The sequence below is a fragment of the Cibotium barometz genome, chromosome 25 (assembly GCF_041138505.1).
Source record: "Cibotium barometz isolate CiBa-2024 chromosome 25, ASM4113850v1, whole genome shotgun sequence".
Taxonomy (NCBI): Eukaryota; Viridiplantae; Streptophyta; class Polypodiopsida; order Cyatheales; family Cibotiaceae; genus Cibotium; species Cibotium barometz.
In genome coordinates this window covers 24,894,137-24,921,216 of record NC_141070.1, presented here as the reverse complement: position 1 = coordinate 24,921,216, position 27,080 = coordinate 24,894,137, and the positions used below count along the sequence as shown (strand labels likewise).

General features: G+C 44.8%; 1 protein-coding gene across 2 annotated transcripts; it reads right to left on the bottom strand.

Moving 5' to 3' along the window:
* Nucleotides 1-217: 217 nt before the first annotated feature.
* Nucleotides 218-22,364, bottom strand: LOC147624387 (CDP-diacylglycerol--glycerol-3-phosphate 3-phosphatidyltransferase 2-like). Of its 2 annotated transcripts, none has more exons than XM_086819365.1 (7): nt 21,843-22,364; nt 20,986-21,083; nt 20,813-20,863; nt 1,769-1,882; nt 1,607-1,663; nt 1,375-1,460; nt 218-838 (listed from the first exon to the last, which is right to left on the bottom strand). In XM_086819365.1, the coding sequence occupies exons 1-7, from the start codon at nt 22,333-22,335 to the stop codon at nt 715-717; spliced, it is 1,023 nt and encodes a 340-aa protein (XP_086675491.1). In that variant the 5' UTR covers nt 22,336-22,364; the 3' UTR covers nt 218-714. The 2 variants fall into 2 exon arrangements, with proteins under 2 accessions (XP_086675491.1, XP_086675492.1); XM_086819366.1 differs by having other exon boundaries at nt 21,960-22,360.
* Between the last annotated feature and the right edge of the window lie 4,716 nt (nt 22,365-27,080).

Here is a 27,080-nt window from a genome sequence, read left to right as displayed (position 1 = left end):
TGTATGCAAAATCAAATCAACCTCTAATTCACACTTAATCAGGTTTCATTTGACGTCAAGTAAGCATTGCTCATGTGCAAGAAGGTTATCACTTAAAATGTTGCAAGGGCCTTAGAGCAGAGGCTCCTACTTAGTAAATGAGGGCCACAACATGATTGAGCTAAGGCAAGAAGTTGCACCAAATCTAGGCATAGAGGGCCTGAAAGACCTCGCAACCTTTATGAGCTGTTAAAGATGTGATTCTTAGTAAGCAGTTTTCAGACACCACATTCCATGAGTAAGTAGCATATGTTGCCACACATCCCTGAAAGAAGAATCTGTGAAACTAAATATTCTTAAACGAACTAAAAATTGTCAAATTATTTCTGTATTCGATGTAGCTGTCTCTGTATTGAATAGATACATTTGGGTAAATAGATACTCCAGCTCATAATATCCACCTGATGCACTGTACGACTGGTATTACCCAATTGTTCCCTGGCACTAAGGCATGTGTATGACCCATAATAGTGTTTCACTTCTTGCAGCATAGAGGCTTGTATGCGGCTACCATAGTTACAAATATGGTTGGCTCACACAATACAAAAAAATGGACCTCGTAATTATCCTTCCTGAACAGCACTATATGAGTCAAGAGGTTGCAAGACCTTGTGTGATTACACTGACCATACTCCAATACCCTTGTGACATACAAACTCCATTACATCAATACTTTTACTTTACCAATGCTCCCCAAATGCCCTTCATGTACACGGCCAAAGACCAAAGTGCAAGTCCAGCTGAAATATAAAGGAGGCCAACACCAACTGCTACAAGTATCCAAGCCATGCCACTTTCACTGCCAAGGTAGAAAAGAGGTTGGGTTCATCAAAAAGCACAGCAGACAAGTTGTAAGGTATTTAGAAGTTCAAACATGCTTACTTCCCGGTACAAAAACCCCAATACATAGACAAGCATGCAGGTGTACACACACACACCAGCAGATGCAATGCAAGCAAGCATGCACCCACCCAGCCACCCACACATGCATGCACAATGGCACGTGACTGCACACACACGCCCACCGACACACTCATGCACACCTGAGATGTGTGTGCGCCCAATTTGTGAACCATGAAGCATTGTAAGATTGATCCTAAATTATTCGTCAACATCTAAGCTCTAAATGCAATTTTCAACCCTAAAGCTGTCCTAAACAAGAACCATTATTTTTATCGTAAGCCCAGAACTAATTTCCCAAAGTTATTTTCTTGGGAAAAAAATTTGCTCCCCTGTATCGTTCGGGTTTCTCACTAGTATAGATAATACGAGCATATTAGTACACCAAGCATAGAGACGAGAGACATCACTAGAGAAGTTAAGGCAGAATGATACCTGCTATTCCTCATAGCAAGGAGAACTGTCAAAGCCACCATCTGAGATGCAGTTTTCCATTTACCTAGTTTATTCACAGCAACAGCCTGCCATTGTAAACCAAGCACATGATAGCCAATCTGAGTCAAAAGCTCAATGCATCACCCTGTTCTGCTTCCAGAAAATGAAGTTCTTGCATACTTTCCTTGGGATTTTCCACTGGAAAAATGAGCTCTCAATAGAAGGCACTTACTGCTTGCAAATCCCCACCTTGGCTTGCTGCCCATTCACGAACAGCAGACATGGTGATCTGGAAGAACCATGGAAAAACTGGTAAAACAAACTGCACAACCCATAGGATGGATACTTATGCTAACTCAATAAGAAACTAAGTTTGGCTAAGCAGATTGTATACTTCTCTTCCAATGATCGCTGTTGATGGTAAAGGAATAAGCCAAGGAAGAGATGCTGCCCACGACACATGAAGAGGCTTCGTACATAAGAGCACCAAGGTCGTTGCAACCATCAACTGCAATTAAAAAAAGGACCTATCTTCATGATCCAAAATTTTAATTTGAAGATTTCCATTGGAGCCTAGCTCAAAAAAGGAAACACTTACGTTCTCATCTGTACCCACACCCACACACCCCCGCGTGGAACCTTTCCTTCATTGGGCTTTAACTACTAAATTGAAGTACGAGAAATTGAAGACTAATGAAGTGCATTCGTCTATACAGGATATCACTTGATTCACCATGGCATTTGTAAAGATTGGCCCTGAAAATATAGCAAGTTGTATCCGTATCTTTGTATCTACTTAGTACGATCATTATCTTTCAATCAACCCCTAGTAAAATGATGCATGAGATGTTGATGATAGCAATGAGATTGGCCAGCTAGAAATGATAGAAAAGACCAACTTCAAGAAGCAGCCAAACAAAATTGTGCTTTGAGAGAGAATCTTTAAAACTAGAATTCTTTGTCACGTGCACACCTATTGTACTAGGGTGCCACGTGACCATTCTAGCTAATCAGTACACTTAGACTCATTTTGGGATGGGCACTCAGCATTTTCTGAGCCCTTTTCCAAGGACATGTCTCCAGGCACCATCTAGGTCTAGGGTCCAATCAATGTGAGTCTATGTGCAAGTCCCACAGAAGTCATGTAACCAACTTGCAAGCTGTAATGATGTACAGGTGTCCCAGGCATTTATTGGACCTCTACTCAGGTGCCTAGAACACTAGTTAGGTGTTACGACCCTGTGTTTTTCTCTCTAGACAACAAGCAGGTGGGCACGGGCACGGGCAGTGTGGACAGGCATCAGATGAATGTGAAAAGGAAACCCATGTTGGTGGCAAGCCCAAGTGTGAAAAGGGGACAAAAAGGAACTTTAATCTTAAGGCTTATTATTATATTGAAAGGCATGCGTTTTGTCTATCTTTGCTTTTCAGCGTTTTTAATGAAAAGCGCATCGTTTCTTTGAAGAGGGTGAAGGGTGGCGAGCCGTGAGGAGGTGGCCGTGTGGTGATCGCCGTGTGGGAAGGTAGCCGGATGGTACGCAGGCGCATCTCCTGAGCGCTGTGGCACATGAGGTGCTGCTGCTGCCGCCATCATTAGCTGCCTCCACCGCTAGCTGCTGCTGCTGCTGCTGCTGTCAGCCACTGCCGCTGCTGGCTGAAGCTGCTGTTGGCCGCTGCTGCCTGCTGCTGCTGCTGCCGCCGCCTGATGTGCTGCCTCCGCCACCGGGTGCTGCTGCAGGCGGGTACTGCTACTGCTGGGCGCTGCTGTGCATGGGGTGCTACTGCCACTGCCGCCGGCTGCTGCTGCTACGTATGGATTACAGCCGGGCAGCAAGGAGCAGCCAAGCGGGCAATCAGCAACGGGGGCCAGGCAGGTGACCAGGTGGCTGAGTATGGACTACTGTCAGCAAAAAGCAACCAGACAGGTTTCAGGTAGAGGCTGCACGTGTGGAAGACCAAGTGGCTGCGCATATGGGCTGCAGTTAGCAAACAGGAGCCAGGCGGATGCAAGCAGGTTGCATGTGTGGAAGCAGCCAGCAGAGACAATCTCCAGGTGACTGTCGGGTTGGACAGCATGACTCTATCTCTCTCTTGGAAGAAGGCGAGCTGAAGGAGGCACCGAGGGGCTAACAGCCAAGGGGTTTCTCTCTCTCTCTCTCTCTCTCTCTCTCTCTCTCTCTCTCTCTTCGCAAGCAGGTTCTGTTTACGAGATTGGGATGAAGAGGATCAAGTTAAGATGCACAGGATGATGTTCTTGGAAGAGATGTGTGTTGCTCTTCGTCTTGGACCTATGTGTATTCAGGGATTGCCTCACACATCCTCTATTTTTCTCTCTCTGAATTTTTGGCATCGTGATTGATGGTGCACATGTGGATTTATCTGTCGTGGAAACAAGACATTGGTTTTCGAGAAGAAACAGGACTTTGGTATCGAGGACACAGGCCTATGGTTTATGAATACAGGTCTTTGGTTTATTGGATACAGGTCTTTGGTTTCGTGTGGAAAGCATGTCTTTGGATTCATGTGAACAGGTTCTAGTTTTCTCGAGGTTACATGCAAGCTATGACTATAGGAAGGACATATGTCTCTGGATTCATGTGAACAGGTTCTAGTTTTCTTGAGGTTACATGCAAGCTGTGACTATAGGAAGGACATATGGTTTGGTACAGCCCTACTGCTGTTTGGGAAAGGGTTCGTGTGGTTGAGATGGAGAAGACCTTTTCAAGCAGGGAGGAGTCATACAGGTGTGCCTTCTCTATGGAATACTTTGCTGTAATAGCGAGAGATCTTATTGGGAAAAGTCCTGGGTGAAAAGCAAAAAGGAATCCTATTGGTAAAGGATTCGACAAGTTGTTCTTTGTACTCTTATTTGATCAAGTAAAGAAATACCGCAAGGGGCGCCACTGCATTTTGGGGCCAATCGGTGTACTTGTACTATTTGCAGGAGCATTCTAGATCCCCTGTTTGTTTTACTTTTCCAGGTTCTCATGGGTGATGAAGTGTTTTGTGTGCGAGTGTTTGTTCCACTGCCCGTCAGATTTCTGAAGGCCGGTTTCATTAGGTCATTTAGAAGGTCTAGTGTCTACCTATGTGAAAGCCTTTTTGTCCAAGGTGACTAGCAAGGCAAAGGAGGGACTAATGTGTCATTGAGGGGCCATACGCTAGGACAAAATGCAGCCCATGGGAACCAAATTTGGTGCCCAAAACACATGGAAAAGGGGCTATGGACCATTTAGAAGAAGACACCCATTAAAAAGGGAGGGAAAGCACTTTATGACTTATTTGTCTAAATTGCCCCAGCAGCCTGTTGGGGGCTGACCGACCAGCACATAGGGCACTATATATTGCTTCCTTTGCTGTATATTCCCTCATTCTGCGAATTCCGAAGAGAACATCTTGGTGTGATGCTCAAGCCTTCAGGCAAGTAAGAGAAAAAAATGGAAGGCCACACTGAGCTGCAAAAGCACAAGCGTTTTCAGCCCAGGCACACATGCTGAAAAATGCAGATCTTCATCATTTTCTTGGTTGCCTACAAGCAAAGGTGGTACCCTTCAATCATGGGCAGCCGTAAAGTCAAGGAAGAGCGGAATTCTCTGTGGGAAAACCTTAAGTGGGTGATTGGGACCCCATACGATGTACTGTGTATGCTATCTACTCTTCTCTCTCTATCTTCTATAATCTCTTCCCAAATCAGCAGTTTAACGCTCGCCTTAATCACAATTATAAGCTTCCGCTACACCCCATATAGCAGTGGTATCAGAGCTTAGGCTTTGACGAAAGGAAGTGCTGAATTTTTCTTTGCGGATGGCTTACCTTGCTCTAGGCAAAAACCCGTAGAAGCATCCCACAAAGATCTTTGTGGATGGTTCACTTTGCTCCGGGCAAGAACTCGTAGCAGCATCCCACAAAGGAGGTGCTGGATGGAAGGTTTATAGTGCTCCACGCAAGAACCCAGAAGTGCAGCCCACTTGACGCATAGTGGATGACATGGTCTTATTCTGCTCTGGTAGACTCGTTGGGCCTCCCACTGTGAGAAGTGCAACCCACCATGAAAGAGCACTCCACTATGGAGAGAGCACCCCAAATTCCTCAAGTTCCTGCTGCAAGTACCTCTACTCCTAGCACTTCTACCGTGGATCCTATCACAGCACCTCTGCAAACCACTACTCAACAATCTCTTGCTACCCAAACAATCTTAGCCCAACAAGCTAAGGACACCCAAGCTCTTTTCCAACATCTCATGCAATCCCATGACGATTCCAAGGAAGATAAGCATCAAAGGGCGATGGAAGCTGAAGACTGTTGCCATGAACATGTTGTACCGTTGCCAAGAATGCAGAGCACAGCAAGTGCTTGAAGAAGAGTGTCTCGCATAGGAGGCCTGTCAAGAAGCAGCTGAGGATCAATATCACCAAGAGCTCACAGCTATCCTTAAACAAGCTCAGCCATCATCGACATATCATTGTCAGCAAGTACTCTTCCCGAAAAGATCCGGTTCAGTACATATGATGGTAAGATGGATGCTAATGTTTCACATTCTTGGTTGCATCGATTTGTTGCATATTTTAAGTCAAATTAATGCTTGCAGCCATGCATTGTAACATCCAGCGGAAGTATTCGTAATTTGAGGATCCTGTCACACAAATGCTCACACCGTCTTCTGTATCTTGAGTTTCGCCAGTTTAGCAATCCACTTCAAGACTTCAAACTTTAAGAGATTTGAGAGAGAGAGAGAGGGAGAGAGAGAGAGAGAGAGAAACTGTACACCGTATGGGGTCTCGAATTACCCACTGAAGGGCCCCCTATCCCGTTACCAGAATAGTATTGCTTTATTTCTTTGAAGAGACTAACGGTGGACTGACGATAAGCCAAACGCAAGATCTTGGAAGACCAAGAGTCGGACTGAACTGTACACGGCTATAGAAGCACCAATGATGACCAATCTCGAGCCTATGCACTCTTCCCAATGGATGTAGGAAGGCTGCAAATCTGAGGCTGAGAGAAGGGGCTGATTAGGACTGTTCTAGACTATGTATGAATGCTAAAAATGAGTATGAATGCTGAGTTTTACCTTCACCAAGTGGTTGTAGCAAAACGATGCATATGAGGATGCTGAAAACTGTATGAATGCTGAAAACACAAGGGGTACTTAAGACTGTAGATGCTGCGTTTTACTGAATTGAGGCTGAATTGCTCAAGCGTTGATGCTCCTAGATGCTGATGAGGAAAACGCTGAAGGAGGCTGATGTGCTAAATTCTACAATCGCTTATGCTCCTTGTGCTAAAGGCTCCAAGCATTGAGTTCTTCAATGCTGAATATGATATGAATGAATGAAAGGACTATATGCTCAGCTATTTATATGGACAGATGATGCTGGTCGGCTGGCTACAAAGCTGGCTGACTGCATCTGTCTTGGATAAAATAAATAAATGATGTAAAAATGCCCAAAAAATGCTGTAAATTATGGGAATAATACTGGATAAATTTTGATGAATGCTAGATAATATCTGAAGGTTTCTGCAATGGTCTAGATGGCCTACATGCATATGGGATGAATGCTATGCATAAATGCACACATGTCCCAATGCAAACTCTAAGGCTTCTACTGACTCTACATGCATGAATGCATCTCTTTAAGTGGGTTAACGGACTTGGATTGACTGACTGTCTGTCTAAGGCCGAGAATGATCTACGTAGCTCATACCTGACTTATCTTGGACTGAGGATTACAATGGGGTCACGGCATACGGCAAATATCATCCTAAAAGGTGCTAATAATGTACAATGTTGCACTGATGAAGATGAGCCATCTTGTCACTATGCACTACAGTGCAGAGTGCATGTGACATGTATCTCACTGGAGAAGCATGATTGGTCTAGTGACCAATCGGATGCTTTTTCTGACAAGGTTACTTACAAGTGGTCCGAGTTCGAAGAGGGGCTGAAAGCCTGTTTGCTACCTCCCCGGTATATCTAGACCAAGTAGAGGATATGTTCCAAGGACTCAATCAGAACTCCAAGCCCGTTCTTACTTTTTCCACTTGGGTCGCCCAATTAGGTCTTCAGTTACAAAAGACTGATAAGGAACACATAGGTGCTTTCTTATTTGGGTTAGACCAACAAATTCAATGGAATGTCCGGGTTTCCCTACTAACAATTTTGTGTCTGTTGTGCGGATTTCTCAAAACAGGGAGATGAAATACAACCATGGCAAACCCAAAACGATCCAAGGGTCAATGACCAAACCTACAGTGGGGGTGACAAACCAAACAACCAAAGATCTTCCCATACCCCATCTCAAACCAATGGAGCCACTAGTTCCAAATCCAAGAGGGCTCAACCTTAGTTGAAGGCATTACCGGGGGGAAGTTAGATGGCATCATATCGGAAGGACAACCGATGTTTCTTTTGCCATACTCTAGGACATGCCAAGCATCAATGTCCTAAGAAGCACGTTGTTCCACCGCTAAGCTAAGCACGCACCTTCAGTATCTACAGTTCTATCACCCCCAGCTCCTTAGAATCCCCTAGCTCTTGCCATTGGTACTACTCTCAATTTGAGAGGTGAAAACTAAGGAGGGGTGTCATCTCTTGTCATGTGCACAGTGTGTATCTACCGTGTGCTACACGCACGCAAGACTCGCTTCGAGGTTTGGGGAAGCTTGGAGCTAGGCAGGCTGATTGGCGAGCTAAGTTAGGGATAGACTAACGCGCGGGCACCCAAGTATGGACGGGTGGGTGCCCAAGTGTGGACGCCCGATGACCGGCCAAGAGCCTATAAAAGGGTGGCCAAGGTTAGTCATTAGTGATATAGAGAGTCTCGCGTGATTTGTGAGAGCTCTATGGTCTGGAGCCTGGATCTAGTGCAGACGTGCACCTGCTTTACGCAACCGAGGCCGGCAGCAATCTCGAGACCCGCGAGGGTAGCTTCGTGGCGGTATGGGACGTCGCGAGGTGGAGATTGGTCGGTACGTCAACCTAGTTAGCTCAGCTCATGGCTCGGTGGGGGCAACCAAGACTCTGGGCTTGCCCACGGCTGTCATGGTTGGGAGGTGAGTTAGGCCTGCACCCCCTTGTTGTTTGTTTGTTTGCAGGTTTCGAGTCTTGTACCAGGAGCGTTCCACAAGGAGATCCGGTGGGGATTTGACAGTGGTATCAGAGTGTGCCTCGTGAACGAGCCAGTCTGTAGGTAGAGAAGATGAGGTCGAAGTAAGGTATGTGTTCAAAAAGCTTGCTGTTTTTTCTGTGCATATTGCTGTTTTTTTCAGATAGTATGTGCTTTTTCATCAAAGAAACCCATGGCGAGAGTGCAGGTAGAAGGTTGGGTTGTTTTGCTTTGCAAGAAGAAGGCTGAAGATTCGTGTTTGTGCAATCGCATGAACAGTTGAGAGAAAACAGAAAAAGCATGTTCGTTTTTTCTGTTGAACGTGAGAGAGAAGAAGAAGCATGAGATGTGGTCGTGGATGATCGGGTGCTAGTCGAGTCCTGCTGGCCGGTTACACGCGTTGCTACCAGTTGTTGTAGGCGAAGGCGTGTAGGTTGCCAGGCCTACGCAGGCGGCTAGGCTGGCTACCGGCCAAGGACGCAGGCGCAGGCACATTTGAATGTACCGGCACCCACGGTCACCTGACAGCAGGCGGCGACGGCAGCAGCGCGAGTGACGCTAGCAGACAAGCCGGCAGCGATAAATCCAGGAGGGCGAAGAAAAAAAAACACAAAAGCATACCAACGTCGATTTTAGCTTTTGTTTTCTTTTGAAAAAAAAACAAACATACACTGCTGTGCTCTCGTTTTTTTTGGGTTAAACCTTATTAAGGGGTTTAAAGACCCATCTAAGGTTTAAAGATGTGTTTTTTTTTAAGAAACCAGAATATATATATATATATATATATATATATATATAATTTTTTATTATTATTTTTTAAACACAAAAATAAAAGCTCAAGTAGCTTTTGGGGACAGTTATATAAACCCCTTTCTCTCAAGTTTTCAAGCTCTCAAACTCTCAAGTTCCCTCGCACTTTTTTTTGTGCAAAGATCGAATTTTCTCTCCACTTGCCCTCTTTACGATGTCGACCCAAGAATCGGAGTTGGAGCCCCTTGTCAAACGTGAAGGCTTATGTTGTTGCCCAGTTTACAGCTTTGACCATGACCTCGCAGCACCTCACTTATGAGGTCTAGCTCCAGAAGTTTAGGGACTTGCAAATGAAAGCTACAAAGATGGATCCCACTACTCTTTTGGGGTTCTTCGTAGTAGCTGGTTTACCAGACTCATACCGTTTACAAGTTAAAAATAACAAATGCAAAACATTGGACGAGGCAATTCATTCAGCTCGTATCTATGATGATACAATGGTCTCTTCCAAGTCGAAACCCGTTACCGAGCAGGGGAACAAGCATAAAAGAAAGTTCTCTACACCTATGGCTAACACGAATGAAGGAAAGTCTTGGACCAACCTTCGAAGAATTCAAGTTCAACACCAACGAAGAAGAAACGACTCCTTAAGGCTTGAAAACAACAAACAAAACAATTCACACGCACTATTGCCACGTGGGTCTTTCCAAAAAAAAAAAAAACCAACGGGCGTGCGTAACCCAACGGGCGAGCGTTGGGTGTGCGCTGGTGTGAACCGCCACCCTATGCGATTCGGCAACCACCACCCGCCCCCCCCCCCCCTTGTTCTTGTTCGCCTCCTTTTCCCAGCGATTAGGCGACCTTCCCCCTGGCTATTCGTGGATTCTCCTGGCTTTGCCCACACCACATACTCTGTGTACTCTCGCCCTCTACGTGCATGCTTCATGGACAACTTTCCGGAGGAACCCGACATGCACATCTCTTACCTGAGTTACATCGACGAGATTCCCGAGGCTCTTCTTCCCGAACACAGCCCTCCTCGTGCCCTCACTCCGGAATCAGTGCCACTTCCCGCCGATGCTGGGTGGATTCCAAGTCTTTCGGCCTCTCCTATCCCAGCATCCCCGGCCTCTCAGGTGTACCGCATACATGTCAGTAGCCCGCATGTAACCGAACCCGACACTTGGGCGATTTGGACTATTTTCCTCACCCGCGAGCCACTGCATCTTACTCATTTCGAGTATTTTCTGTCACGATACCCGCAACTGACACACTTTCTTCCAGAGTGTAGTGTGGATGGCCTCCGCAATATCTCCTCCACACGCCCTCTTGTGACATTTTACTGCGAGATCTTCGTCCCCGACTATACTCCATTATCTCCGGTGCCCAGTTCTTTGGCGGAAGCCGACGCAGTAACCTCCGAGGACGATCCCGAGGAAGTGAAGACCCCGACTTCGAGTACGAGGATCCTATTACTGCCTCTCCAGCAGCTGTTCCTTCCATCCTACATTTCGGGTGGACCTTTCTTGCTTCACCACAGTACTCTCTCTGAGTTCTCCAAATGTCGACTTCGCACGACAACGTGCCACCCGCCGATCCTCATATGGAGGCCTTGCAGATGACTACTCTTCAACAACAGATGGAGGACTTGCAAAAGGCCTTTTTCGACGGTATGGCATCAATGAGATCACAAATGGAAGACATGCAACAACGGCACCAACATCAACGCGAGGGATCCAAGAAGTCACAGCAGCGAGCGCGTCGTTCGCGTTCTCCAACATCATCATCATCATCCTCGGTGGGCTAGCAGGACGATCCCTTAATTCCTCCAAATCCGACTGCCGAGGTAGACAATGTTGAACTTAAACTTTTATATAAATTAATGACCGCAGCACAAACACGAAAGATGGACATCAAGTTACCTGAGCCCTACAATGGCCGCCGCGATAAGCGGTTAATCGATCACTGGCTCTACAAGATGGAGGTTTATTTCTCAAATACCGAATTGCCCGAAAATAGAAAGGTGGCATTGGCCAGTACCCTCTTGAAAGATACCGCCTTCCTTTGGTGGCGATGCAGGATTTCAGATGGCAAGTCTACTCCAACGTGGGATAAATTCCGGCGTGCTCTTCGCAAGGCTTTTGAGCCTGCAAATGCACATTTTCATGCCAGGTCTTCTCTCCGCCGCCTGAGTCAAATTGGCTCCGTGGCCGCGTACATCTCAGAGTTTCAAAAATTGGCTCTGGAGATAGAGACACTCAGCCCCTCTGACCAGCTTCACAGCTTCATTGACGGGCTTGAACCCACGATCCAAGACGAAGTCCATAAGTACAATCCTGCCACCCTAGATGAAGCAATCTCGTATGTCGAGCGCATTAGTGATTACAGGCGTCCTCCCAGGGACTTTTCCTCCGGCGCCCGTTCCTACCAGCGGAATCAATCCAATGGGACTAGCCAACCCCAGCGTCCCAATTATGGACAACCCAACTCTCGGCGACCATATTTTGGACAACAGTCCTTCCGGCCGCGCTTTTTTGGACAAGCTTCCGCGTCAAATGCAGGATCCTCTCAGACCGAATCCTCTGGCAGCAAAAACCGAGATCGGTCTCGACAGGACCATCGCAGCAATGATGGGCGCAACTTCAAGCGAGAAACCTCTTCAGGACAGCAAACCTCTGTTAAGAAATGTATCTCATGTGGGATAGGCCCCTATTTAATTATTAATGGGTCGGCCATCTCTACCTATGGGATATATAAACAACCCTATGCCCCCATTCTAAAAACCATCTTATTCATTGCTATATCAAGTCAAGCGTTCGTCAACTCTCTGCGCCATCTCTCTCTTTCTCTCTACGTGTATGTGTGTGTGTATTCCGCTGCACCAATTCTGACATGGTATCAGAGCAGCAGGCTCTCGACCCTCGGACACAAAGCACGAAGGTGGGCAGTACTGCAGAGAAGGTGCTGTGAGCAGCCGTGAGCAGATAGCCGTTTTTATTGCAGACAGCAAGTGAGCACCAGGCTGCGTTTCTGGGTGCCAGGCTGCGTTTCTGGGTGGCACAAGCTTGCACACCAAAAGCAGCACGCGTTTTTTTTTGTTGCAGGTGGCAAAGCAGGGCAGCCAAGTATTGGCAGCTGCGTTTTCTTGCAAACAGAGCAAGCAGCAATGCGAGTGTCTTGGCGGCTGTAACAAGGCAGAAGTCAAGCACTACAGCAAGGTGCAGGCAGCACAAGGTGTTGAAGGTGGCCACTACAAGGCGGCAGAGAGCGCGGAGGAGAAGAAGCGACACACGTGGCTTGGGCAGCGTTTCATAAAAACGCTACTGCTCTCTGTGCTTGGCAAACTTTGGAGCGGGCAGACCGGGTCGACTGAGAAGAGGTGGACGGAGTTTTCGAGATGGGACTCCCGTGTTCGAGCAAGGACGACAAACTGAATGGCGACAATTATGCGCATTGGAACTTGATCATGAGGCTATGGTTTAGCAGAAAAGGCTTATGGGACATTGTTGATGGCTCGGAGGAACGTCCCCAAAGGGATAGCAATCGGTTCACACGTCTTCAGGAGGAGGAGTTTCTCAAATCTCTTGTGGATTGGGATGCTCACAATGCGAAGGCGATGTCGGCGATTGCAGAATCTCTCACCAAGGAAATTTCCCCTGCCATTCAGACTTTAAAGACTGCCAAGGAAATGTGGTCAAAGCTTGCAGGAATGTTTGATCGAGACTCAACAATGCAAGAGTAACCCTTCTCGGCCAGTTGTTTTCCATCAAGTTTGAAGCCGGGACCTCTATGCAGTCATTTCTAATGAAGGCAAAGGTTATCCATGATCAGTTATCGGCTATGAATAGTGCGTTAACTAGTACCCAGTTAGCTACCTTGGTTCTTACGAAGTTGCCTGAGGAGTACGAGATGGTCTCGAGGGCATTACGCTTACAAGTCACGAAGGAAAAGCTGGAATTTGATGAAGCAGTGCTCATTTCCCAAGGCAAGATTCGAGTTCCGAAGGATGTAGAATCCGCACATGCTGCATCGGAATCCAATAAGAAGTCTAGGAGCCGTTGTTATAAGTGCGGAAAGCGAGGGCATTTGGCTCGGGATTGCAAATCCAAAGCTAAAGCTCAAGGCTCGACGAATGACAAAGGCAAAGGCAAAGCTGACGAGGATGACAGTGACAGTGATTCTACCAGAGATGCTACGGCGTCTGCCGGTGTGGCGAGGACTACACTAGCACATGCTCCAGCATTCTAGCTTGGTAGATGGATGCTACCACGTGCTTCAGCCAGAGAGAGGCATGTGAGTGGCAGAGAGGGGCAGTCTGTGCTCCCGTTTTGATGACTTGGACCCGTATGTCGGAGTTCAATTTCTGGGTGTTTGGATTCGTGTGTCAGAATTCAAAGCACTAGGCATCTGGCAAGGAACCAACATGGCGTATAAAACACTATGGATATGCTGCAATCATTCATTGTTGTTTTCGGGATTATGGACAGGGTGTGTACCAAAGTTCATTATCTTGTGGAGTTTTTGGACGTGATGTGTTCACTGTTCATGAATGGGGATTCTTGGACGTAGTGTGGTCTACAGTTCAATGTTCTTTGAGGCAATTGGTGCTCAGGATGGCATTTTTGGTGGTGAGAAGCTGGTGGTTGCAAATCCGAGGTGTACCTAGTGGTTGGCCACTGCTTGGGTGTCAATGGTAGCTTCTTCATCGGGTATTCCTACTTATGCCCACTATGAGCTACAAAGAGGGTGTTAAGAAATGTATCTCATGTGGGATAGGCCCCTATTTAATTATTAATGGGTCGGCCATCTCTACCTATGGGATATATAAACAACCCTATGCCCCCATTCTAAAAACCATCTTATTCATTGCTATATCAAGTCAAGCGTTCGTCAACTCTCTGCGCCATCTCTCTCTTTCTCTCTACGTGTGTGTGTGTGTGTATTCCGCTGCACCAATTCTGACAACCTCTTCATCAACTGCCACTTCATCCCAACCTAGTCGCCCAGGCCTCTGCACAATTTGTTCTGGGGATCACCGGTGGTATGAATGTCCTCAACGTCCTAAACCCTCCAACACTCGGCGCAATTCTCAAGTGGACAGTTGCCACCATGCTGATCATGACCAGCCTCCTGTGATAGACAAGAACAAACAGATAGCTTGTTCTGTTCGCGTTTCTGAGTTTGTCAGTACCCTGATGCTTAATGGCCAAAGTACCAACCCTGTTCCGATGAATCTTTCCAAGCAGGTCCTTAGTCTTCTGGGTTTCATTGGCGACCATCCCATTAATGTGCTGGTAGACAGTGGCTGTTCCACTAATTTTGTGGGCGCTTCTTTGGTTCACAAGCTTCGCCTACAGACTCGACATTTTGTGGATGCTTTTCAAGTGGAGCTTGCTGATGGTTCCTTCCTAAATTGTAACCAAAAGGTGCATCAGCTTCAGTTCCAGATTCAAGATTACCAAGATCACCTTAATTTTTCAGTGATGCCGTTGTCACATTATGACATGATATTGGGACAATCTTGGCTCTATCGATATGATCCGGTGATTAGCTTTCGATCTCATTCAATCCAGTTATATCATGATGGTCGAGAGTTGGAACTTCATGGCCTTTTCAGTGCCAAACCTATCACTGTTGTTTCTACCCTGCAAGTCAAACGCCTTGTCCGCAAACGTGACTGTACAACATCCCTGGTCATGTTACGGGAGATTGAAGCAGAAACCAGTGAGCAATCTCAAGCCTCGTCATCAACAACGGCTTATTTGGAGCAACCCTTCTTCAGGCCTTTTCAGGATTTGTTTCCGAATGATCTTCTGACGACATTGCCTCCTCGTCGTCCTGTGGATCACCCGATTGATCTTATCCCAGGTCAACCTCCTCCAACCCGAGCTCCATACCGTGTTTCTTACTCTGAATCTCAAGAGATACAAAAGCAATTACAGGAGTTGCTGGACAAAGGTCACATCCGTCCCAGCAAAAGTCCCTTCGGAGACCCAGTTTTGCTTGTCAAAAAGAAGGATGGATCAATGCGGCTTTGCATTGATTGCCGTGCTCTCAACAAGCTGACAATCAAGAACAAATTCCCTTTGCCTCGCATCGATGAGTTGTTCGACCAACTGCTTGGTGCTAAGGTGTTTTCCAAGATTGATTTGAAGTCCGGCTATCATCAAATTCGTATCCGTAATGTTGATGAATACAAGACAGCCTTTCGGACAAAATATGGCCATTATGAATTCTTGGTCATAACTTTTGGGTTAACCAATGCCCCGGCCACTTTCATGACCCTAATGAATGAAATTTTTGGGCCGTACTTGGACAAGTTTGTGATCGTTTATCTCGATGATATTCTGGTTTTTAGCCGATCTATGGTCGATCACAAAGAGCATTTACAGATTGTCTTTGAAGTACTACGCACCAATGTGCTGTACATCAACAAAAAGAAGAGCGAATTTTGCAAGAACCATGTGGAATATCTTGGTCACATCATTTCTGCTAATGGGATTGCAGTAGATCCTAAGAAGATTCAGGCGATTGTGGATTGGCCTTTGCCTCTCACCATTTCAGATGTTCGATTTTTCTTGGGACTTGCTAACTTTTATCACAACAAGGTGCATAGATTTTCAGAGATTGCTGCCCCTTTGACAGAATTGACAAAGTTGGACAAACTTCAGTGGTCTTCGGAAGCTAAGCAATCCTTCAATGATCTCAAGCATGCCTTGACAACAACCCCGATCTTGGCCATTGCAGATCCCACTCAGCCCTTTGATGTAATGACAGATGCCTCAGATCGTGCTTCTGGTGGAGTTTTGATGCAGAATGATCGTGTCATTGCTTTTGACAGCAGGAAGTTTTCAGCCATTCAAAGCAGGTATCCTGTGTATGATAAGGAGTTTTTGGCAATCGTGCATGCTTATCGAACTTGGAGACATTATCTTCTTGGAGCAGATTCAGTTGTACGTACAGATCATCAATCTCTGACGTACATTTTCACTCAGCCTGTTATGAACTCTCGACAAGGCAAATGGGTTGAATTCTTGGCTAATTTTCACATGATTATTCAGTATGTTCCTGGTCTTTAGAATGTGGTTGCAGATGCTTTAAGCCGCATGCCTCGAGCTATTAATTTTGCCATCACAGATGTGCAAATGGAAATCCCTGCTTGTTTCAAAAATGAGTATTTGACTGATAGAGATTTTGGAGATGCGTTCCGTGCTCTCAAATCTTCTAATCCTAGTCCTGCAGAAATGAACATGTTTGCGGCCTACATTATCATGGATGAGTTACTGTTCTTTTCTGATCGCATTTGTGTGCCTCACAATACTTCATTGTGGAAGATTCTTATTCAAGAGCATCATGAAGTTCCTTATGCTGCTCACCCTGGTATCAACAAGACATATCGGCTTTTGTCTGCTACATACTTCTGGCCTCAGATGCAGCAAGATGTTATCAAATTTGTCAAAGCTTGTCATTCATGTCAGACAATGAAAGCCTCTCGACAACTTCCTCAAGGGTTACTTCAACCGTTGCCAGTTCCCAATGAGTGATGGGAAAGTATCAGTATGGATTTTATCACCACCTTGCCTTGTTCATCCAAAGGCAATGCTCAGATTCTTGTGGTGGTTGATCGATTTTCCAAAATGGTGCATTTCATTCCTTGCAAGAAAGCTGCTTCAGCCCCAGATGTGGCGTCATTATTCGTGCAACATGTCTTCAAATTGCATGGTTTACCAAAGACCATCTCTGACAGAGATCCACTCAATCTCGTTGGCCAACCCTTGAGAAAGAGCTTTATGCTGTGATTCATGCTCTCAAGGTTTTGAGACATTATTTATATGGCTCCAAGTTTGTGGTATTGACTGATCATCAGTCAATCAAGTATGTGTGTGATGCGGATGATTTGAGAGGAAGGAAAGCTCGCTGGGCTGAGTTAATGCAAGATTTTGATTTTGAGATTCGTTATAGAAAAGGGTCCATGAATAGTGTTGCAGATGCGCTTAGTCGAATTAGAGAGGTGAATACTTTGTCATTCACCGAGATTCATACTGACTTATTTCAGTCATTGAGAGGGCTTTGCAGGACTGATAGTTATTTTGGTCCAAAGCTCATTGATTGACCAAGACTCAATGACTGAGCAGTCTACCATTCAGGCTGTAGGAGGCCAGTGGATGATTCGAAATGGTTTACTATTCTGTAATGGCAAAATTTATGTACCACAGATCCCGGACATCAGGTCCAAGATTCTTAAGGAGTGTCACGACGCCCCTTCTGCTAGACACCCTGGGGTACATAGGACACTATCGTTAGTGAAACACACTTTTTATTGGCCAAAGATGAAAGGGTATGTAGAAGATTATGTTCTCAAGTGTCAAATTTGTCAGGCAAATAAAGCTGAACGCTTTAGACAGGCTAGGTTGTTGCATCCTTTGCAAATCCCAGGTAATAAATGGGAAAGTATTTCCATGGATTTTATAACCGGATTGCCAAGAACACATCAAGGCCACGATTCTATTTGGGTTGTGGTAGATCGCTTAACAAAAATGGCTAGATTTTTACCGACCCGGAAGACTATTACAGCTACGCAATCAGCACGGCAATTTATCGAGCAATATTTAGACTGTATCGGTTACCGCAGGACATAGTCAGTGATAGGGACTCTAAGTTTACGAGTGATTTTTGGAAACTTGTTTTTGAGAAGTTGGAAACAACTTTGAATTTGAGTTCCTTAGATCATCCTCAATCTGATGGCCAGACTGAAAGAGTGAATCAGATTTTGGAGGATATGCTTCGAGCATATGTATCCAAAAGACAGAGTTCATGGAAGAATTATCTTTCTATGTTTGAATTTGCATATAACAGTACTAAGCATACGAGTACAAGTTTTAGTCCTTTCATGCTTATGTATGGTTTTCAACCTAGATCACCTGTTACAGTAGGATTCTCAGGACTTCAGCATGATGCAACACGTAATTTTTTGCAAGATATACAAGACATGTTACAAGTTGCGAAGGAATCTATTAGAAGTGCTCAAGATCGAGACAGATTTTATTCTAATAGACATCGTTCACCCAAAGAGTTCTCTGGAGGAACGATAGTGTATTTGCGAGTTCCGAAAGATTCCGAGACTTTACGGACAGGTCGATCTCCGAAATTATCCCCTAGATACTCTGGACCATTTCGTATTATACGACGGATTGGTTCAGTTGCATATGAATTGGATTTGCCTTCTCATGTGAAAGTTCATCTTGTATTTCATGTCAGTAGACTTAAGGAAGTACTGGGTGGAACAGACCAGTTAGTTACTCCTCAAGAAATTATAGATGTCGAGGACATGACATTTGTTCCACACGAACCTGAAAAGATTCTTGGATTTCGTGAAAGAAGATTGTGTAATACGCTTATCATGGAATACAAGATCAAGTGGAAGGATCGTGTTGAGGAGGACGCTACATGGGAGACATTGACTACTCTTCAGAGAGATTACCCTGGCTTTTTAGTGAGCTCAGGAGTGAGCTCTTAGAGGAAGGGGAGTATGTCATGTGCACAGTGTGTATCTACCGTGTGCTACACGCACGCAAGACTAGCTTCGAGGTTTGGGGAAGCTTGGAGCTAGGCAGGCTGATTAGCGAGCTGAGTTAGGGATAGACTAACGGGCGAGCACCCAAGTATGGACGGACGGGCGTCCAAGTGTGGACGCCCGATGACCGGCCAAGAGCCTATAAAAGGGTGGCCAAGGTTAGTCATTAGTGATATAGAGAGTCTCGCGTGATTTGTGAGAGCTCTATGGTCTGGAGCCTGGATCTAGTGCAGACGTGCACCTGCTTTACGCAGCCGAGGCCGGCAGCAATCTTGAGGCCCGCGAGGGTAGCTTCGTGGCGGTATGGGACGTCGCGAGGTGGAGATTGGTCGGTACGTCAACCTAGTTAGCTCAACTCGTGGCTCAGTGGGGATAGCCAAGACTGTGGGCTTGCCCACGGCTGTCATGGTTGGGAGGTGAGTTAGGCATGCACCCCCTTGTTTGTTTGTTTGTTTGCAGGTTTCGAGTCTCGTACCAGGAGCGTTCCATGAGGAGATCTGATGGGGATTTGACATCTCTTGAACCCTTTGGTGAGTGTGCAAGAAGCACAGCTCATGAGGAGAGAGAGAGAGAGAGAGAGAGAGAAACATTGACCAGCAAGATAATCAGCACAATAGCAAGGATATTAATGAGGGGATTAAGGGAAATATACAAGAGTCGTGGAAAAGCATGATTGCATTATAGAAATAGGTCCTTTTTATAATAGGTGTCACTTTGCCACATATCACTACTTACATCCTTCTAAGAGACTATTCCCACAAAAAAGAACTCACACACTAGCGGTTGTTCATACACATTGGAACCGCTTTATTTAAAGCCTAAGCTTACACATCCTTCCAAGAGACTATTCCCACAAAAAAGAACTCACACACACTAGCGGTTGTTCACACACATTGGAACCGCTTTATTTAAAGCCTAAGCTTACACATAATACACTACCTGTTTATACAACCACCTAGTACTAGTTTATTCCCACATTAATCACTATTAATATTCAACATTGCCCCCATAGTGAAAATGTGGCTAGAAAGCCTAGTCATCTCATTGACTAGGTTTGCTTTTTCTTGTGGCTGCTGGCTGTTTGTCATCAGAGGTAGAAATAGCAAAGTTTGTAGAGTCTCCATCCGCTTTCTGCTTTGCAAGTCTCTTCCAACATTCTTCCATGTAGTGCTCGGGTCTAAAGGACAGCCACAGGGGGAAGTGAGCATTGCCCTCAAGTTTACTCCAAGGGTATGTCTCAGTCCGTCAGGCACATGACACGTGCTTCATTACAGGACTAGAACATAGTCTCAAGGTCCCAGGGAGCTCTAGCAGAACTACAAGATCGAATGTGAGGATTGTTCTGAATAGGGATGGCTCACATTTTTGGCATGCTCTGGTACTAAACTGCAATTTTCAAGTGCATTTCACCCACAGACACAAGATCCAGCAAAGATTAATAATCAGCCGGCTTGTGGCATCCTCAAATGCTATGTCAATGACCATCAAGTTAAGTGGAAGCAATTTTTGCCTTTGGTTCAAGAAATGTTGAATGACTCATTTTCATCCTCGATTGACAAGACACCTTACGAGCCAGCATTCAAGAGGCCCTACTAAGATGTTCTCACAAGGATAGGGTGCATTAGTGACAAACTAGTGGGACATGAAGGCTCTATAGCACCATTACTTCACTCCCTCAACATAATTCCACCCAGGCATGATGGGTTCGTGACAAAATTGCCCATAAGGCTCCACCTATGAGCAAAGGTACACAATGAACAGCTGAGAACAGTTAACTATAAGGAATGGTCATGAAAATCTAAATTGAACTGAACCATGTATCTAAAAAGAGATGGACGAAACCACAGAACCCAGGAGGGGGCGTGAATTTGAACCTCACCACCTAGCTACACATATAACTCTCAAAAAAAAAACTGAATTGAACTGAACCATGTATGTAGAAAGCTGCTTGTTGCTAACCTCATTATCTCGTTACACAACATTCCAACTTGATACTTCAGATATTTACCTTGTCTGCAACTGGATCCAAAAATGCTCCAAAAGTAGAATTGGAACCCATCTGCAACCCCAGATCAATAATAATTGATAAAAACTTGTACTCACTTGCGTACACACACGCACATGCACAAACAGTCACACATGTAGCTTCTAAACAGTTAACCCACAAATCTTGTGACTAACCTTCCTTGCAAGAAAGCCATCAAGCCAATCTGTTATGGCTGCCAACACAAAGATGCAAGCTACAGCCGTTGCGGCCCACCATTCGTTTGAGTAAAACACTGAGAAGCCCACCAATGCCTAATGAGACTGTAGTAACGTAAGACCATGAACAGCAATAAAGCCCAGGCCAAAAGGGAAAGAATATAACAAGTAACCTATAACTGTAGCCAGTCAGAAGGCAGTTAACATGAAAGTTGTCTAGCCCATGAAAATTTGAGAAAGGCCATCTCAAAAGGAAGACCCAATTGTAAAGCCAGGTATCAGTCCCCAAACAATTTGCGGGTAAGGAGGACCTGACAAATGAGAAACTTTGCGCATGGTCGCGAGTCTAGAACCCCCACCCCCTTACCCACCAAAAAAAAAAAAAAAACAATCGTAGTACTGTGATGACTTCTGAAAGCTTTTGGTAGTTTAATCCCACATACACTTGCTCTGACATAACCTCCATCCACCAAAACACACACACACACACACACACAAAGAAGGGTATCATTACAAAAGCATTATGATCGTCCAAGACTCCAATCTTTTTGAATAAAAGAGGAATACAATTCCTCAGATTGACCTAACAAAATGATGCAAGAAACTTCCCGGAAAAAAAATGATGCAAGACACATTTTCCACATGCATCTTATTAGGGCTTACACACAGTTCCGCCTGGTGTGTGTGTGTGTGTGGCAGAAAGCGGGGGCGAGGGGGGGGGGAGGGGGGGGGGGGGGGGGGGTGGGGGGGCTGGGGAGTTCAGTGAAAAAGGGGAGAAATCAAACGGTTTTCCAAATATCACAAGCCACATTGTTCACCCACACAGAAAAACTTACCGAAGAGCAAAACTGGGATTGCAGCAACGCGTCCAAGAGTGAGGATAGTAGGAAGTGTTAGCACTTTGGTCCCAGAGTGGAGTAAAGCTTTGTCGTCGTCGGCGGGGACGAGCTTACCATGGTCATCATCGCCATCGCCGGTGGAAAGAAGCATGGCCTCGCGCCGCTCGTCGTTCGCAGCTAAGATCGTCAAAGCTTCTTCTCTTCTGCTCCTGCCAATGCGCTCAGAAAATGGCGAAAATCGCTTCTTCTTTAGACTGACCAGCGTTATTGGCATCCGAGTCCTAGGGTTTCCGCCTCCTGCTGCGGCTGCGGGGTAGGGTTTATCCCTGCTCGACCATGTGCTGAGAGAAAAGCCAGAGATGGGAAGGCAATCGTCATGGACTTCTATGAGATGCGATTTCCATAGGGGTGAGGAGAGAACACGGCTGCTGCTGTTGATGGTGGATGGCGACGAATTTGGTGGGCGAAGAAGAAGGGCAGGGGCGACCATCGCTTTGCTTTTCTGCAGAAAAGTTTGCATACAACGATGTGAGTCGGCTGGCAGGATGCCACGTATGCAATTTGTTGACGTGGCTCTAATTTTCTGCTATAGTATGCAACGTGTACAGAAAATGCGAACTCGTCAACTGACGTGGCAGATGACTAGACCAACAGGGCGCATGTACTTGGACACGTGTCACATTGACAAGGCAGAAGTCCCTGCCCCCTATTGGCGCTGACATTGCCCTAAATGAACAATCTTAACCAGTCAAAAATGTAATTCAGTTTGTATTTTCCAGTTTAAGCACTAAGATTTACAAAAGACAAAACCCTCCCAAAATGTCTTGTTTGTATATTTTCCAATTTAAGCTCTAATATTTTTGAAAAGTAAGTGTCAGAAATAAACTTTTTGAAAAGTAAGTGTCAGAAATAAACTTTTTTTCTGACGAGCAGAAAAAAGGATGACCTTCGAGCCCAACCGGCTTTTACTGGAGAAAAAAATGCATAGATTAATCGGTTTTATAACTAAAACTTCAAAATTTTGAATCGTTAAATTCAAGGTTAGGCAAAATTATAACCGCTTTTTCTCAATTCGAACCGTGAAAATTACACGAGAGGATGGTTTTTATAGGCCATGATCCACCCGAGTTCAAGTCCCACCGTTGGTCGTATACGCCCTCGTGTTGCATTCTACCGACGTTGATACCTCCTCTCTCTCTCTCTCTCTCTCTCTCTCTCTCTCCTCGGATTCTCCTTCCCTACCTCCCCCCCCTTAGCCTCCCTTGAGCACCCCTCTCAAAAAAAAACAAAACACTTTAGTTAGTTAAGTTGTACTAGGTTACACACACACACACACACACACACACACACACACACACGTATACTCACTTTAGTTAGTTGAGTTGTCACATATGTAGATATTTACATTCATTTATAGAAGCAAACCCTTTTCCAACCCCCAAATTAAAGATCTCTCAACTTTATCACCAAAACATTCTACCTTACACATGAAGGAAATTTTTTAATGGCTCAATAGTGAGGAAGATCCAAATACATCTACATTAACCTTCATCCCTACTAAAATCAAGAGTAACATCCCCACCAAAATCAAGGTTGTCTTTAGTAGGCTATCAAAAAGCAACCCATAAATGCTTCATCAAAAATGCACTTTTTCCCTTTTATTGCATCTCTGAACCCTCAAATTTCCATGAATGTACGTTAATTAAACTATTTTGGACATGCACATGGTACCAACAAAACAATGACACCATGTTTCCAATCATGCCCCTAATGAAAGTCCACTTGGTGAGAGTAGCCAAGTTAGTTTCAACATGACCTTGTCATGAATCTCTTCCATTAACAACACGCAAAATCTAGCAATCCTTAGCGTGCAAGTTAGTTTCAACATGACCATGTTTCCAATCATGCCCCTAATGAAAGTCCACTTGGTGAGTAGCCAAGTTAGTTTCAACATGACCTTGTCATGAATCTCTTCCATTAACAACACGCAAAATCTAGCAATCCTTAGCGTGCAAGTTAATGCATGAAATAATAAATTATACCTAGATAGTATCAACCCTAAATAAGGCTCTTTTACTTGTACAATAAATTATACCTAGATAGTATCAACCCTAAATAAGGCTCTTTTACTTGTACAATAAATTATACCTAGATAGTATCAACCCTAAATACGCTTCTTTTACTTGTACAATTTGAACTTCTTTTACTTAACGTGCAAGTTGTTGCATCAAACAATAAATTAAACCTACATAAAGCATCATAGTGCCAAAGTTCCAAAAAGTACCAAATTGTGTTAGCAGTGCCAAAAGTACCAAACTACCAAATAGTACCAGATTGTGTATAGAACAGTAGCAAATCTAGCCAAACAGTATCAAAATCAATAAAACCAGTTGTGAAAGTTAAGGGATAAATACCTAAAAAGAGGCCTTTCATCTTCATCAACCGAAGGAAGCAAGCATTCATTATGGCCATCAAGTTCTTCCTTTGGCTACATGACCAGAGCATCACGTCACATCGCTTCCTCAAGTTGATGATGAAGTCCTCCGCATCAGGTCTGATGACACAATATTTGTATTGAGACACTTGCACACCTCGAGGCCTAATTGCATCTGGGAACGGGAGCTGCCACACAACCTGCACATGCACTAATGCAAACACACACACTCTTCCCCCCCCCCCGCACACATGCTTTCACACATAGACTTCCATGTCCCTCCCTCCCTCTCTCTCTCTCTCTCTCTCTCTCTCTCTCTCTCTCTCTCTTACATACATACACGCACACGCACACATACACACTCTCTTGCACACATGCTCTCTCTCTCTCTCTCTCTCTCTCGCACACACACACACACCACACATGCACTTATAATAAAACATAATATTATAGATAATATATATTTACATGTGTGTGTGTGTGTGCGCGCGAGAGAGAGAGAGAGAGAGAGAGAGAGAGAGAGAGAGAGTATGCATGCATGTGCGTACATCTACATCTATGTTTGTGTGCTTGAGAGAGAGTGAGATGGGCAAGCCTGGAGAGAGAGAGAGAGAGAGAGAGAGAGAGAGAGAGAGAGAGATGTAAAGAGGGAAAGAGTGAAAAGAGAGAGAAAGAGAGCGAGAGAGAGAGAGAGAGAGTGTATGCATGCATGTGCGTACATCTGCATCTATGTGTGTGTGTGTGTGTGTGTGTGTGCGAGAGAGAGAGAGAGAGAGAGAGAGAGAGAGAGAGAGAGAGAGAGTATGCATGCATGTGCGTACATCTGTATCTATGTTTGTGTGCTTGAGAGAGAGTGAGATGATGCAAGCCTAGAGAGAGAGAGAGAGAGAGCAGTGTAAAGAGGGAAAGAGTGAAAAGAGAGAGAAAGAGAGTGAGAGATAGAGAATAAAAAGTAGCTTTTGATAAAATATAAATATAAATATAAATATATGTATATGTATATGTGTGTATACATGTGTGTGTTTTTATTTACACATACATGTATGTATGTATGTATGTATGTATACACATATATACGTGTGTGTGTGTATAATATTTATCTATATATTTAAAAGTGAGCACACCTTACCACCCATCTCCACACATAAATTTAATCAAAATTAATTAAAAGTGTGTGTGTGTGTGTGTGTGTGTGTGTGTGTAAGAGAGAGAGAGAGAGTTTCAACATTTGACAATGTGTGCGTGTGTATGTGAGAGAGAGAGGGTGTGCATGTGCATGTGTGTGTGTGTGCGTGTGCATGTGCGTGTGCGTGTGCGTGTGCGTGTGCGTGTGCGTGCGAGCGAGAGAGAGAGAGAGAGAGAGAGAGAGAGAGAGAGAGAGAGAGAGATTACATGTAAGATGTATTTATTTGAGAGTGAGAACACCTCACCATGCATCCCCACCATTAAAATTGTGTGTGTGTGTGTGTATGAGAGAGAGAGAGAGAGAGAGAGAGAGAGAGAGTATGTATGCATGCACGTTTGTAAGAGAGAGAGAGGGAGAGAGTTTCTATGTGTGTGAGAGAGTGTGTGTAAAGAGAGAGGGAATATGTTTGTGCGTGAGTGTGTGTGTGTGTGTGTGTGTGTGTGAGAGAGAGAGAGAGAGAGAGAGAGAGAGAATTTCTATGTGAGATAGTGTGGGATGAGAGAGTGTGTGTTTACATTTTTAAAGACATATACCTATATATGTCTTTATAAAGTAAATAAACACATAAACATATATTTTTAATCAATATTAAATTTTATGGTGAGGTGTGCTGACTCTTAGATAAGTGTATCTTACATACAATGTCTTTTGTCTTTTCTTTTAAATGTTAATGTGTGTGATTGTGTGTGCATATACACACGTATGTGTGATTGTGTAATGTCGACTACATGCATGTATGCATCGTGCAAATTTCTTGATTGTGCGTATATGCTAGTGTGTGTATGGTGTGAGTGTGTGTATGTGGTGTGTATGTTTGTGTTTGTGTATCCATGTGCGAGTGTGTGCATGTATGTGTTTGTGTGTATCCATGTGCGAGTGTGTGCATGTATGTGTATGTGTACATCTTTTTTTGTCTATGTGTGCACATGTGCACGTGCATATGTGTGTGTGAGAGTGTCATATGCAAATGTGTATGTGTTTACGTCTATGTATACATGTGTGTGCATGTCCATGTGTATGCACATGTACTTATGTAGGTGAGTATATATATGTGCGTATATGTACGCGCTTATGTGCATGTATACGCATGTATGCATATGTGCAAGCTTGAGTGTGTTTGTGTGTGTAATTGTGCATATCTCTGTGTGTGCACGTGTGTCCATGCGTGCGAGTGTGTGTGTATGTATGTGTTTTTGTGCATGTGTGCGTGTATCATGTGCGTGTGTGTGTGTTGTGCGTGTATCATGTGCGTGTGTGTGTGTTGTGCATGTGTGTGTCCAAAGACTATCTTCTCTTCTCATTTCTCCTTTTCAAAAGTTCTCCCTCTCCTTTCTCCACATAAAGGCTAGGTTTATAGAGTAGGCACCCTTGCTTTATCGTGTATAGATATAGATGTGTGTGCATGTGTACATGCATACGTGTGTGTGAGTGTGTGCATGTACACGTGCAAAGTGTATGCGTGTGCGTCTATGTATACATATGTGTGCATGTGTACTTGTGTATGTGAGCTAGGCGTGGGGAAAAGAAACCCCCAAACACTTATCTTCTCTTCTCCTTTCTCCTTTTCAAAAATTCTCTCTCTCCTTTCTCCACGTAAAGGGGTAGGCACTCTTCC

Bases quoted from the DNA above. Each gene is read 5' to 3' on its own strand.
- LOC147624387 (XM_086819365.1), bottom strand. From the start codon at position 22,335: ATGGTCGCCCCTGCCCTTCTTCTTCGCCCACCAAATTCGTCGCCATCC. The intron at 1,883-20,812 runs GTAAATATCTGA...TTTTAATTGCAG, and splicing joins TGGATCCAGTTGCAGACAAG to TTGATGGTTGCAACGACCTT. The intron at 1,461-1,606 runs GTAAGTGCCTTC...TTACAATGGCAG, and splicing joins AAGGTGGGGATTTGCAAGCA to GCTGTTGCTGTGAATAAACT.